At 39.8% G+C, this 15,637-nt stretch overlaps 1 protein-coding gene across 1 annotated transcript in view; it reads right to left on the bottom strand.

The window, feature by feature from the left end:
• The window catches only part of LOC119918508 (pleckstrin homology domain-containing family A member 5-like), a 98,581-nt gene that overhangs the window by 54,343 nt on the left and 28,601 nt on the right, over positions 1-15,637 (bottom strand). Inside the window, exons 3-6 of the mRNA XM_038739286.1 lie at positions 15,301-15,373; positions 8,848-8,948; positions 8,276-8,391; positions 4,315-5,436 (exon numbers count right to left, since the gene is read on the bottom strand). Of these exons, the coding sequence (XP_038595214.1) occupies positions 4,315-5,436; positions 8,276-8,391; positions 8,848-8,948; positions 15,301-15,373 (1,412 nt within the window). The remainder of the gene's footprint in view (positions 1-4,314; positions 5,437-8,275; positions 8,392-8,847; positions 8,949-15,300; positions 15,374-15,637) is intronic.

Here is a 15,637-nt window from a genome sequence, read left to right as displayed (position 1 = left end):
GTGACTGTTTCTTGTTTTCATTGCGCACCCCACACTATGTCATCGTCTATCTAGATGTTTCTTTGTAGACATCGCCCAACCCTACAACTACTGATTTTACTTAGTAACTTTCTTCTCCTTCTCCTCCTCCTTCACACGTATTCAACGTGGTGACGAAACGCAGCAGTTTGTCCGTTTGTGTTACTGTAGCGACATGCGACGTCCATGTATGAGGACCCCGTGTATATATGATAGAAATGGCTCATGCTAAGGTAATAAATACCTAACGGTTCATTATTATTATTATTCATGTACTGATGTAGAAAGACAGGGCTGGACACCTCACAAATGAGAGTGCAGCAATTTAGAGATGTAAGTTCAGATACAGATAGAGGTAGGCAGCAGTATGTTAGCCCAATGAAACATCCTGTAGTACTAGCACGCGTTTCAGTTCAGTTATATTTGATTCTTTTATGATGTTTCATTTAACCAGGAGAGCAGCCTAAAGCAATGTACACAGTTTAAAATGTGGTAACACCTTCTGCTAGCTTTTGCTAGCTAGTATTTACCATGTGGGATAAAGCTTGATTAAGCATGCTACTTGAGGAAATTAATGAATATATTTACATTCATACTTTAATGTAAAACGTGTATTTTATAAATTGGCAACCCTAGTTACCACTGTGCTGCTCTGAGTTTCTCTTTTAACAGAAATACTGTTCATTCACTACTACTACTACTACTACTTTACATTTTCTGGTACTGTAGTACTGTAAATACAACTCAACACAAGTTAAAAGTTTCCCTGAGGTATGATCCCACACCTTCCATTGTGAAAATTCTGCCTTTTCATTGACAATAACTTAGTGGTAAAAACAAAGTTGGAAATATTCTTATTAAGTGAATGAAACTAGGATTTGTGTTAAAAAGAGTGGTGAGTATGACAGTGTTATACTGATGGAGGTAGTGCTGTAAACATTAAATAAACATTTATACTGAACATACAATGTAAGCTATTATTAGGGTTGGGTATTGTTTAAAATTTAACAATACCAGTACCAAAACCAGTACCCTTGTGGTAACCAGTAATACCAATACCAATAGAGTACTTCATTCGATACCTTGCATAAAATGTCACCTGTTGAAGTCATAGTAGTTGATTGGTAGCCTATTATTATTTTTATTGTTGTTACATTCACAGCTTGTGAATGTTTTTATATGTGAATCAGAGAGGAGGAGTGAATTAGTTTAGTGACCAAATTACTTGTGGGAAACGAATCTAAGGTATTTTTTTGATATGTGTGTTGAAAGTAAACAACGTAAAATTATTATGATAACTTTCGTTCAATAAACTGAATTGAAAGATCTCGGCGAGTGTTTTTTCCTTTTATTGGTGAGTCGCAAGCCTCCTCCAAAAATGACAGTCACAAGTATAAAACGAGTAAGGAGTCTGTTTAAACAAGTCATTTAATACACTAAAGATCACAAACAGAGGAAAAGAGAGGCTGCCCGTCCAGCCGATCAAACCAACTACGCCTGAAGCAGCTGCAGCCGGAGGCTCCGTGAGTAAAATCAGCTGATCGCTGCTGCGCCACAAAAGCATTTAATTGATGTGATGGAACGCAGCGATGGATCAGTGACAACTGACAAGTGATGTGAATAGCAAATAAAAATGTACAGAAGTGTTAAACAATACCAGAAGAGGAAACCAACAGAAAGCCAAGCTTGTGGTGATAAATTTGTAACAGTGACAAACAGGCCTGAGACCGCAGCTGAAGGTAAGAATCTGTTAAAATCAACATGGACTTGGTGCTGCAGCCTTTTTTATACAGTTTATGGTACAGGCACATACGGCACCTTACCAACTGAGTTATCTGAACAATATGTCAATAACATTCAGTATTATGTCTTATATTCGCATCCACCATCTAATGGTTGAAAATATTGCTCCAATGCAAAATTTATTTGCCGACTCCTGAAGTATATTATTACTACTTCTTTTTCTTTGAATGTATATATTCAACTTGGTGATGAGTGTCTGCACTGTCAGAATTTTACCAGAAGTAGAACAAGAAGAACTTAGTGGCGAAACGTCATCTGTAGCACTGTTTGTCCATTTTCAGCTACAGTAGAAACACCCAGGTTATGTAGATAGAAATGTCTCATTCGAAGGTAATAAATCATAATGGTTTATTATATAAGGTCTTTACACCACTGAAAACATAGTTATGGATCTTATATTGCATTTCTGTCAAAAGATCCTCAGAAATATTACACACTGAACCTTTAAGTGTTACCATATAGTTTTCTACAACAATTTGTACATGAGTGACTTCAAACATGTGTTTTGGGAGAATTCACCCTTATTGTTAAATTGTTGTCAGACAGTAACCTAAGTTGTAGTTGTACCCTACGGCGTAGGTACGTACGTAGACCCTACGCAAGGAGTATAAATGGGCCTTTACGTTTACACAAGCAGGACTCAGTACCAACAAATTAGTTCTATAACAATGTTTGTCTCTTTCTCCACAGAGTGCTGATAAAGATGACAAATGTGGCACTGCGCTGGTTCTTCTCTCATTATAGTCTTATTTCCATGACTTATTCATGGCAGCAGGAGGAGAGGGGAAGCTCTGAGAGAAAACCGAGATTTGGCGCTCTGCACTTCTGTTCCACTGCGTTCCTCGGTACAGACAGCTAAGATCCATCGCTCCCAACTGAGATACACATCTGTGGTGGCACAAAAAGCTTTCAGCAGCCTATGGCCCATAAGGCCATGGCAAGGACGGAGGAAGATACTTGGGGAGCGATGGATGGAATGGTGCAGATGAAACAACGTTTGAAATCTTATGGGGGAGCAGACCTGTCAGGATGAAATTTGTGCCGTGGCCTTAAAATATATTAAGAAGCCATGGTTCTCATTGTGTCTTGTTGATATATCTCAACTGTACATGAACAAATTCTAACTGTACACAACAACAGTAGCACTGGAATTGTCTGTTACATGTCTTAGACAAGTTCAACATAATGGTCTATTGGTATTACGAGGTTAGATAGATAGATATAGATAGAGACTTTATTGTCATTGCACATAAAATACAACAAGATGCAAACCATAGAACTTAGCAGCTTCTATAAATAAATAAATACGCCATAAAAGGATTGTATAAAATAATAAAATGGAGCAATAAAACATACATTAAAAGAATGCAACAGCAATGTTAGCATTAAGACATGATTAACTGGTCCAGCAATTAATGTTTTGCAATAATGCAATTTCATAAATCATGAGTTAAGTGTGCACATACTGATCTTAATCAGTTGCACACAGAGTTACACATTTGAATTTGGGGTGTGAAGATCCCTGATATTAAATCAGCAAAAAAAAGTAGGACAGGTCACCCAATATACATTACCATAACTGGGAAAATATTCATCCTGTACTGTTATTTAGTCTGTTATTAAGTTCTAAATCCTGATTTCTGATGTTCTCATGCATCTTGGTCAGCAATTGTGTTGTGTTCAGGGCAACTGTTTTCATGGGAAGCAGAAGCCTGCTCGAAAAGTTGGTAGACTGTGTGAGGTGTTGATTTGTATATTGATGACATCATCAAGCAGCAATTTACATATGTACAAGATTTAAAAAAATAAAGTCATGCTAAACTACATACAGCTGTACAGCTGTGACTTAAATAACAATTCTTAAAGTGGATGTACCTTATAATAATGTACTGAATGACAATGTGAAAACAATGTGAAAGGTGTTTCTGGTAGTGAGGAACCTACAGAGAAATATCAGCTGAATCTGCAGCTCCCCTTGGCTTCATACTAAGTTCTGTATATCTGTCTGACCCACAACTTTATTATTTTGGTTCAGTTTCACAGCATGGTTTTCAGCTGCAGCAGGAGCTCTAAAAGTCCACTGTACACCCCAGCACACAGATAGAGACCGGCTGGTGAATATAGTGAAGCATTTAGCAGAAAAAAGAGAGTGGACACAAACACCACTCCAAGTGAATGCTAATGTTGCTGTCTAAATGATAAGTGTGTAAATCAGCAACTGTTCTGCTGCCCCACAGTGGCAAAAAAGGTTTAAATCACTAGTGATAGCCTTATCCTCTAAACTCATACACTAGTGTTCTATTTCCTTTGCGCCTATTTGTTTTTTAAAGAGCATAAGCCAATGGACAAACTCCAACATTCAACCGACTCACTCACAGACTTCTCCTCTTATAGAAGAGATGACTGGACAAAAAGTCCTCATTATGTACAGAAGCCCTCATTTGGATGCTGCAAAACCCCAAACGACTCCGAAAAAGAACAGAACAGGCTCACCTCCTGGTGTCATCGTCCAGTCCTCTCGTTCTGTGTGTGCGGACCCAGTGCTCCAGCTGCTGCATGGAGTTGGTCCTGGACAGGCCCCTCTCTGGCTCCTGGCCTGGAACAGGGGACTTTCCTTGACCCCCACCCAGGCTGCTGTCCACCTCTGCCAGGCCGCAGTCCCCTGTCTGCTCCCCTGCCACGGACCCCGAGCTGTTGACCTGAACAGGCTTTTGGACACTGAGGTTGGCCTGGCCCTGGCGAGAGGCAGACACTGCGGCTGCGATGGCGGCAGCCTGAGCCGGCTGCAGCTTAATGCTGCTGATTTTAGTCAGAGACCTTTCTGCACGTGGGTCTGCCTGGAAGCCATATTTATCCCCACCACGGACCGTAGCATATTTCTCTGTGTCTTTTAGAACAGCATATTTATCCCCTTCTCGTAGCGTACTGTATTTCTTCACTTCCTTCAGAGTGCCGAATTTGTCCACAACTTGTATGGTACCATATTTATTCTCCGTCTCCCTCATTGTGCCGTACCTCTCTGTCTCCTTTAACGACAGCTGTCTCTTCACTGCCTTTTGAGGCACATATTTCTGTCCATCTTTCTGGAGTGTGTGCCTGTCTCCTACTTTCTGCAGTGCATATTTTTCTCCATCCTTCGCGAGCAGGTACTTCTCTCCATTGTTAGATGGAGCGTATTTGTCTTCTGCTGGCGTCACTGTATACTTTTCGTCTACTTTCTGCACAGCGTACTTCTTCAGATCCCTGTGAATGGTGCACACCTCTCCGTCTTTCTGCAGCAAGGATTTCTCCCCATCTTTTCGCAACAGGTACTTCTCTCCATCCTTGTGGAGGAGATACCTCTCTCCGTCCTTCTGAAGCATGTAGCTGACGCCGTCTTTCTTCAAGGAGAACCTCTCCCCGTCTCTCTGTAAGGTGTAGTACTCACGCTCCCTCTGGCCATTGTGCGTCTCTACGTCTTTTTGTCGTTTGTCGTCAGCCCGAGATAGGGAGTGTTGTCGCACTGGCTCACGGTTGCGTTCATTGTTCTGGATCTCGGGCCGGGTCAGGACTCTGTGGTTCAGTAAGTTGTTCAACTCCTGAGGTGTCCGTTGGTCCACTTTCAACTTGTCCAGTCTGGGATGAAAGAAAGACAGGAATGTGACAAAGAATAAAGGAAAGAGTTTTCTATGAGATTTGAAAGATGACTTAAGTGTCAGAAGTCCTATGTTTGTCTGACAGACATTCTATCTCGGTCATCATTCCTTTCTGGCCTTCCACTTCTTAGACTTTTCTGATCTCTGTCAGAAATCCCTGACAGTGCAGGGAGTCCTGGCCAACTGGGTACTGTGTTAACAAGGAATAATTATGGTCGTTAGGGTTGCAGCTAACTTCATATTTACATCCAATACTTTAAAGCTGAAAATATTTCCCTCAGTGTGATGCTCACTGAAAACATTAGATCAAGCACACACTGTACACAATCTACTGTATATGGGATACTATTGTGTAGGATGGAGAATAAGCAGTTTTTTCTAACTTTCAAACGTTTTTAATTTAGCAATCTTCTGACGCTTCATCGCAACATCCCTATGACAAAAAACATGGGCAGTCAGATGATCAGTTAGATCAGACAAGTAAACAAGCAAACATCTTTACTAGACGATCTAAACCCCTTTATTTGGAGGTCAAACCTTTTCTTTTCTACCACCAAAACTGTAGCCCCAAAGGGTAACTTTGTTATTTTAAACCTAGACCCTGTTTTCCCATGTTTTTGTGTGTATGTGACTAATTTGGACAACCCTTTTTGAAATTGGTCCGGTATTGAGCAAGTCAGCAGAAGTGAAACATGACTGCAATGTAATCCTTGCGGGCAATTGCCTCATTATACAGTAGTACCTCCCAAAAGATAGGAGTGGCTGGTCTGGCACCACCTACCTGTTAGCTTTTTATTTTTTGTCAAAGGAGTCTGGTGACGTTGACTGTTTCTGGTTAAACAAAAAGGATTTTTCTTTTAAAAAAAGTCTGTAGGGATACTTTGCATCATGTTGTCACTTGACACTTAATAAAAATTTGAGCCTGTCAGCTTTTTAGTAGACAGACTCTGACCGTTGCAGTCCTGTGTCACTGCTGCTCGCTCAATACTGGAACAATTTCAAAAAATATTGTTCTAATTAGTCACATAGACACAAAACCCAGAAAAGGAGTACAACAGTGAGAGAATGAAACAAAAATGACTTACAATAAATACAAAGGGCTATGAATACTGCAACATGTGCAACATGCATAAATCAAATAGCTTTCTATTGTCCATAGCAGAATAAAGCATCACCAAGGCAGACAACACTTGGATGTATAAGCAACATAAACACACACACCTTAAAGCAAAAAGAGAGACTGCAATGTTTTTGAATACCGCATACTAACTCTAACTGCTAACTCGTTCATTCTCAGTGAAGGTTTTAGCCAGTTCACTGTAGATGATAAGTCAAATTCATTCCACCAGTTGATGGGTGCCTCATACCACACAACAGCAGACCACCAAAACGCTGAAACACAGACCCACACAATGCTGAACCAGAACCAAAGACACAACCATAAAACTTAGGCTGCATTATCATCTCTAATTCCTAATTCTTATCATTTTAACTTTAAAGTTTCAACTTAATCTATTTTTGCAAATATCTTCTTTCCTCTTGCTCATGTTGACTGTGAATACAATGTAATATAATGTTCAATAAAGCAGTAGTCAGACATTATTGGGGTTTTGGGGATTGTTGGATCTCTTCCCTGCTCTGTATAAAAAGTGCAATGAGATGACTTTTGAATTGGCGTTACATAAAAAACTGAAACTGAATAAATTTGAAATAACAAACCTGGATTTGAACATTTACCGGGGCAGGTAAAACTTCTGAATTCCAGAGTGAAAACATATGGCTGCTTATTTTAAAAAGACTCACAAAAGATTTCAAATGAAATAATAAACTCTATATTGAAGTCAAAATGTTTCTCTACAATAACTAATCAATTTCACTGCTCATGCCTGAGCGCCAGTGTGAGCTGACAATTAGATAAAATATTAGATGGGCTCTCAGCTAGCTAACATTAGATGGCTAATTTTAAGTAAAAGAAATGCTAATTATGAAACTCTGAAGGTAGGAAAGTGTCTTAAAGCAGCTAGATAGCAAACTACTGACATTAACCTACAGTGTAACCACCAGCGTGTGGTTGACTGGACAGGAGCAGCTGCAGGTGCGAGTGATGTGGGTAGACAGATGTTCAACTAACGTCAAAGTTTGGAAATGGTACGGTCTATTTTAGGGGTGTCTGAAATCGTATTTTAAGATTCTTGAATATAAGGCATGAGTATGGGAAATATATTGTAATATTTACAAATACAGGTATGAAAGACCCCCCTGAACTGTTGTTTTTGCCTCTTTTAGGGGGGTCCAAGCCTTAACTAGGGGGGGGTCAGACCTCCCCGATCCCCCCCGTAATTCAAACCATGGGCGTAACCCCTTAACACAAAAATGTAAATCAAGCTGCATTAAATCAGTGATTAAAGAAGGAAAACTGCCATTTTTTAATCTCTTTTTATACCTTTGTATAAAAAAAAATGCTACTGGGAGGAGGACTGTGTCCCTGCAGTCTGCTGCCAGTTTATTCAATCCAACATATGTCACAAAATGCTTTCCCTTTTAAATTATGGTCCTGTCACTCAGTGTAATAAATGAACTGTGAATATGATGAGCTCCTTCATGGAACACAATATTACCCTGTATACTGTGTCTCTTAGTTGAGGAGTGAATAAGAGGGAACTCTTAACAAGGCAAGGACATGACATTAGAGCACAGGACACAGGACATGAATATTAGAGCACTCTAATCTGGAGAATCTAAATATTTGGTTGCACCATGGTGATTGTGTGTCTCATATTTCATTTGTGTGTGGGCACCTCCCTGTAGTGAGTACTGACCTTCTGACAGGTTCAGTGTGAACGAGGGCAGCATCCGTCATAACTTTCATCCAGGACTCCATCTCTTTGGCTGTGTCAGTGCAGAAATAATAGGTCCGCATGTTGGGGTGAGTGGCCTAGCAGAGTACGGAGGGGGGGTAATAATGACAGTGAGAGAGAGATAAACAGTAGGAGGAGGAGGAGACAGAGAGAGAGAGGGCCAGAGAGAGGAGACACAACAGCAGTGTGAAAAACAGTGCTGGATGGTGACCATGAGAAACCAGCAGAGTCTTTACATCATTCCTGGCAGAGGAGCGTGTTTATGTACAGTATGAGTGAGTGTGCGTGTGAAGAATGACACTGAGGTGCCCAGCTAACTTCCTATATGTCATGATGTGGTTCTCTGCTTTTGCCTGCAGGCATAAAGCCTGGAAGTAGAGGAATCAGTTAGCATGACACACCTACCAATACCTCTAAAGCTCACTGATTAACAAGCTGCATTACTTTTCCTCAACATGAAGGGGCTATTTCTTTTGGTGCAGTGAATGTGCATACCGTCCCCAAACCTTTTTGTCACGACACTTGTGTTTTACCTTGAAGGCGTATTTCCTGCTGATGTGGTCATCCACCGACAACATGGAGATGTGGAAGCTGGGAAGCAGGATACTTCCCAGGATGCTATCCTCTTTCTCATCTTCACCAAAGAAATCAGAAGAATAGAAATATGTTGACGTATTAGAGTGGAACACTTGCATTCCAATCGACCTACACTAAACTAAGTGGAGTCTGGATCTATCAGGCTCAGGTTCAGTAACAAATTATCTGTAGATCAAATAAGGAATTTAATTGGTAACACATAACACTAAATCTTCAGGTTTGCTAGGCCTGATATTTTTACGTTTGTTTGTTTGTTTGGCTTTAACTGTTACAAGAAGGAGGTCTACCTTTATCTGGTCTACAGTGTGATGAATGACAGATGATGATGGTAACACACACACGTTACTGTTTTATTTATTTATTTATTTTTATATATCTTTATTTTTTAACACACACACGCACACACACGCTTACTGTTTTATTTATTTATTTTAATTTTAATATATTTTATTTTTTAACACAAACACACACACGCTTACTGTTTCATTTTATTTTTTTAACACACACACACACACACACACATACACTTACTGTTTTATTTATTTATTTTATTTTTAATATATTTTTAGTTTTTAACACACACACGCACACACACGCTTACTGTTTTATTTATTTATTTTAATTTTAATATATTTTATTTTTTAACAAAAACACACACGCTTACTGTTTTATTTTATTTTATTTTTTTAACACACACACGCATGCTTACTGTTTTGTTTATTGTATTTTATTTTTATATATTTTTATTTTTTTAACACAAACACACATACACTTTAATTACTTGTTTAATGAAATGTATGGATGTAAGTGTTCCTATGTTGTATGTATGATGCTTTGGCAATATTGTTGTTACACATTCATGCCAATAAAGCTAATTTGAATTGAATTGAATTGAAAATTGATCAGTCTTATCAGACCACAGAGACAGAGAGAGAATGATGTGATTGGACGTTCATACCAGCTTGACCTGCTTTCTGTATAAACTATGATCTTGTTTCCCTCCCTGTGTGTGGTGCACAGTGTGGAACTGCGTACACACATACAGCTAAGGACAGACTCTCGGGCTGCTTTCACATTTCACTGTGAAAACCAGCTGCAAAGCACAAAATATGTGAAATGCAGCAATGAGTGCATTACAGTTGACTCCTCTATTGAAGCAAATATTTACTGGTGTCACATCCAAAAAACCTTTGAAACAACAATCTGAACAGATTACGGCATCCTTCTACTGCCTCTCTGTGCTCTGTATAGAACAACTTTGTTTTGATGGAAGCTTACAGGCTACAAACTACAGGCAGCACAGTGTCTGCTGCACCAGCTGCAGCAAAAACCTACAGTGCCTGCAGCCGGTGCTGCTGTTTGCTTTAGCTGAGCCTGCACAGTGAGCCCTGCAGCTCCTCCGCTCCGATCCCTGCCGCTGAATTATTGAGATACAGAACACACACACACATACACAGAGTAAGAAAAAGAAGGAATAAGTAAGCTGGCATGCAGAGATATGCTGGAGGTATACACTGCAGTGAGTGGGTGTTTTCTTTTAAGAAGACTTTTTCAGAGCGATCGACATGTTGTACAGCAGGTTCACTAATGTTTCGGGATGTTTGTTTAGATGAGTCTACGTACACACATACTGTAACAGCAAATTCTTTAATAAAGATAAAAATTTGATCGAATGATAATTCTGTTACAACCAGATTCTATACTTATTGTACTTTTGGGCATCTCTGGAGCAGATTGATATTTTTCACCTGTGGGCACACAAGACATTAGAACCATATGTTGTTACAGTTATTTCAAGATAATGGTCGGGGATGGTGGGGGATGGTGTAAAGCAAATCCATTAAATAATCCATTTCATAACTTCCAGCTCTACTTTTGAAGTAGTACAGCACTACATGTTGTTACACTGTATGTTAACTACACACGCTTCATGTGTTAACATGACAGCTGTAATCATCAGTGCATCGCCTCACTCTGGTAATAATGGAATTATTAGAGTGCTTGTAAACACACTGAATTAATCTTGCTGAGATTTACAGTAACAGGGATGCTTATCGCCTTTGCTCATACAACAAGTAGTTTGTACAACTCCAAGCTCTGCAAACACCTCCCAACCTGAATGACAGATGGTGCTTAAAATAAAGTGATAGAGCAAGCAGAAGAAAAAAATAATAAAAAATGAAGAGATTATCGGAAAGCTGAGCACGTCATTGTCCTTCCCAAGAACACCTCCCCTCTCTCGTCTTTGGCTGGCTAAGCCACTAAACATCCAATTTTCCCCTGGGTTTGTCATGAAAGCGGCTGCTGATTGCGCTCTGAGAGTGGCTAATTTGTCAATTTGGAGATGGAAAAATCTCTCTCAAGGGTTTAGGAGACACGAAGAAGGAACAGATGAGCTATAGAATGTAAAGTTCTAAATTAGAGGTGCTGCAGTGCGAGCGTCGCAGCTGTGAGTGAAAGCAAGAACAAACACTTTTAACAGGCAAGAACACCTGACCTCCTGAACCTTGACTTTACCCACTGCGATTGATTAAGTAATAAAAACAACATTAAAACATTGTGATAGTGTCTCATCTGTTATCTGCTTGTCACACCACCTCGCTGAAGTTACATGAGCTCAGCGAAATGTAAACTGTACTTTTCAATGATGTGAGCACCACTAACAAAATTCCATTCACTTCCATTGTATTGAGTGGGAGGCAGAAACGGCTAATGGAGATCTTTCAAACTCAAAGCATGGCTAGATACCACTTATGACAAAACATATATATTTTTTGTAATTCAGCCCTAAAACTGTGCATAATTGTCTTTTAACTCGTGGTGGCATATTTGGAATCTTTAAAACCTGGGATTCTGAGCAGAAAATTTTCTGGTTTGAACAATGCTTTGTAGCCCAGGGTCACGCTGCCTACCTCTAAACTAAACTTAAACTCAGGGTCTCTGTGGATACCATGTAACAGTCTAATACCAGTTCCTTTGCCTTTATCTTGCTGTGTGTCTATTTCTCATAAACCACAACTTACCTGCTGAACTAATGATACATATCTGCTTCATGTTCCGTGTTTGTCGTTAATTAGCTGACAGTTATGTTTTCTGAGCAGTTATCCTTTAAAGGTTCAGTGTGTAATATTTCTGATGCTCTATTGACAGAAATGCAATATAAGATCCATAACTATGTTTTCAGTGCTGTATAAAGGTCGCCATGTTTCTATAGTAGCCCAAAACAGACTAGCACAGAGCGTGTTTCATCACTAAGTTGTTCTTCTTCTTCATGTATAATTCCGGCAGTGTAGATGCTCGTCACTACGTTGAATGCGTATGAAGAAGAAGTTATAAAAATAAACAGTCTCTGAGTAGTCATCTGGTTTATTAGAAGAAAGAACAGACGTGAAATTTGTACAAATGGAGGAGCACACCTATTATTTAGCATGAGCAGACGGAGCGTGAATCTTCATGATGAAGCTAGATGAATTGGGGACCAATGACGGCAGAAATCAAGGACATAATCGTTGTGGATTTTCCCAGATGGAAGGCTCTGATGTGGGACAGATGTTTTCAAAGCGGTGCTAAGGTTGCCTGTTTTCTGCTGGACAGGTAATTAAGTTAGTCCAAATGAAAATTATTTGATATCTTTAGCTAAGATGGGCATAATCACAGAGAGAAGTGTTTCTCTTGTCAGTGGTGTAAAATATGTAGTTGGATTGTAATTTCATGTAATGTCATTCTCCAATGCTGTGTTTTGGCTTTGCTAAGTGGACAGAAATGTGCTGGTTACGTTCACAAGACAAACAGCTGATGAATATTAATGGCAATAAAACGGTAGCAGACCATCCAGCTAAACTTCACATTTTACTGCCCTGGTGGAAAAAACTCATTTATTTTTACTGCTAACAACATTTCAATAATAAGACTGTGTGCCTATCAAGTGACCAAAAATACTTACTTTCAGAATTTGCAAAAAACAAACAAAACATATTTGTTTGTAGGCTATTGCTTTGCTACTGTGCACACAAAGGTGTAATTTGATAATTAACATAACAATAAAAAATACATTTTGGTAAGATTTGCAGATTGCTTATCTAATTAAACAAAGTGGAGAGGAGCCTTGATCCTCACCTGAAAGTGCCTTTGTAAACTTCACTGGGGGAGGGGGGGATGAGCAGTTTGTTGCAATTCGCAACCCTCACCACTAGATGGATGAATGGATGGATGAATAAAACTTACTAGGGCTGACCCCAAATACAGGTGCTGGTCATATAATTAGAATATCATCAAAAAGTTGATTTATTTCAGTAATTCCATTCAAAAAGTGAAACTTGGATATTATATTCATTTATTACACACAGACTGATATATTTCAAATGTTTACTTCATTTAATTGTGATGATTAAAACTGACAACTAATGAAAATCCCAAATTCAGTATCTCCGAAAATTAGAATATTACTTAAGACCAATACAAAAAAAGGATTTTTAGAAATGTTGGCCAACTGAAAAGTATGAACATGAAAAGTATGAGCATGTACAGCACTCAATACTTAGTTGGGGCTCCTTTTGCCTGAATTACTGCAGCAATGCGGCATGGCATGGAGTCCATCAGTCTGTGGCACTGCTCAGGTGTTATGAGAGCCCAGGTTGCTCTGATAGTGGCCTTCAGCTCTTCTGTGTTGTTGGGTCTGGCGTATCGCATCTTCCTCTTCACAATACCCCATAGATTTCTATAGGGTTAAGGTCAGGCCAGTTTGCTGGCCAATTAAGAACAGGGATACCATGGTCCTTAAACCAGGTACTGGCAGCTTTGGCACTGTGTGCAGGAGCCAAGTCCTGTTGGAAAATGAAATCTGCATCTCATAAAGTTGGTCAGCAGCAGGAAGCATGAAGGGCTCTAAAACTTCCTGGTAGACGGCTGCGTTGACCTTGGACCTCAGAAAACACAGCGGACCAACACCAGCAGATGACATGGCACCCCAAACCATCACTGACTGTGGAAACTTTACACTGGACTTCAAGCAACATGGATTCTGTGCCTCTCCTCTCTTCCTCCAGACTCTGGGACCTTGATTTCCAAAGGAAATGCAAATTTTACTTTCATCAGAGAACATAACTTTGGACCACTCAGCAGCAGTCCAGTCCTTTTTGTCTTTAGCCCAGGCGAGACGCTTCTGACGCTGTGTCTTGTTCAAAAGTGGCTTGACACAAGGAATGTGACAGCTGAAACCCATGTCTTGCATACGTCTGTGCGTGGTGGTTCTTGAAGCACTGACTCCAGCTGCAGTCCACTCTTTGTGAATCTCCCCCACATTTTTGAATGGGTTGAGTTAATTAGCTGATTAGAGTGTGGCACCAGGTGTCAGTTGTCAGTTATAATCATCAAAATTAAAAGGGATGAACACTTGAAATATATCAGTCTGTGGAATGAATGTATACATTACACAGGTTTCACTTTTTGAATGGAATTACTGAAATAATCAACTTTTTGATGATATTCTAATTATATGACCATCACCTGTAGTTGAAGATTCAATGCTTTGATGGGCGGAGCCTGATTCGACTGTCAATCTCACAGTTGAAACTTCGCAGCAAATCAAGGATCATGCCATTTTGGCGATATGGGGGTGCTCAACTTCTGATTTTACATAGAACTACCACTTCTCCCGATAAGTTAATATACAACCTATTACAATATACATTTCAAAGTTTCATGCTGTAAATAAACATATAAAAAGAATAAAACTTTCCATAAATGTTTTTAAAGTGCGTGAATAAATCCAAAATTGTAACCCTAACCCTGGGTCATCAGTGCACATGTGTAGGCGTGGCGTGTGTGTGGTGGCGGAAGAGGAACACTTGCTGAAGAGACCGACCCCCAGCTTCACTGGTGTTGTGCCGAGTTGTCCGCACCTCGCGGGACTTTCTGATAATTTATCAATGTTGATGAACCACACAAAGAATATTTTAGGTTTTTTAACCTTGAAATAGACCCCCGAGGAACCGCAAGGTGCAAGCAGTTGTCGGCAGCATGAAATACACACAAAACTCTGCACAAGACCGGTGAATGACAGGCGAGAGAGAGAGAGAGAGAGAAAGCTCTTCAAAAAGCCTCAGTTTAGCTGGAAATTTACAGTGTAAGTTGAATGAATGCAGACCGCAGCTCTGCAGCTTCTCAAGATTAAAGCACAGCTACCATTTATATATATATATAATGTTTCTTATAACAGGTGTAACATGGGAGGGTCCTTGAAATAGTGAATGTGTTTTCTTGAATTGTCCTTAAACAAAACCTGGACTGCACCTGCTCTCACTGTGAATTGCTTTTGATTTGACAAACATATTTAATGAAACTGCTTGCATCCCAGATTTGGATATGTGTGGGTGTGTGTGTGTCCTCACCACGGTAGTAGAAGAGGCACATGTCGGACAGAACAAACCACCTCTTCTTCCACAGCTTCATGCCTGTGCTGTCCTGCAGGGGTCAAAGGTCACAACACATCAATCAGTCATTCAAACTGTAGTTATTACAGGGAACGATATACCCTCTCTCTCTTACACACACACACACACACACACATTTCTTCTCTTTTGATCTCCCCTCACTTCCCTTCCTTTGACACCCTCACTGTCTCTCCCTCTGGCTGCTTCTATTAACCAGCTTCTATCTCCTCCTCTGAGACAAATTGCTCTGTTTTATCTCTTCATAACGTAGTGACAAATTTGCCTCTGTGGAGCT

This window comes from Micropterus salmoides, unplaced genomic scaffold, assembly GCF_014851395.1.
Source record: "Micropterus salmoides isolate LMB-PRFRI ecotype aquatic unplaced genomic scaffold, ASM1485139v1 Ms_hic_scaffold_23, whole genome shotgun sequence".
NCBI lineage: Eukaryota > Metazoa > Chordata > Actinopteri > Centrarchiformes > Centrarchidae > Micropterus > Micropterus salmoides.
This window is presented reverse-complemented; position numbering and strand designations above follow the sequence as displayed.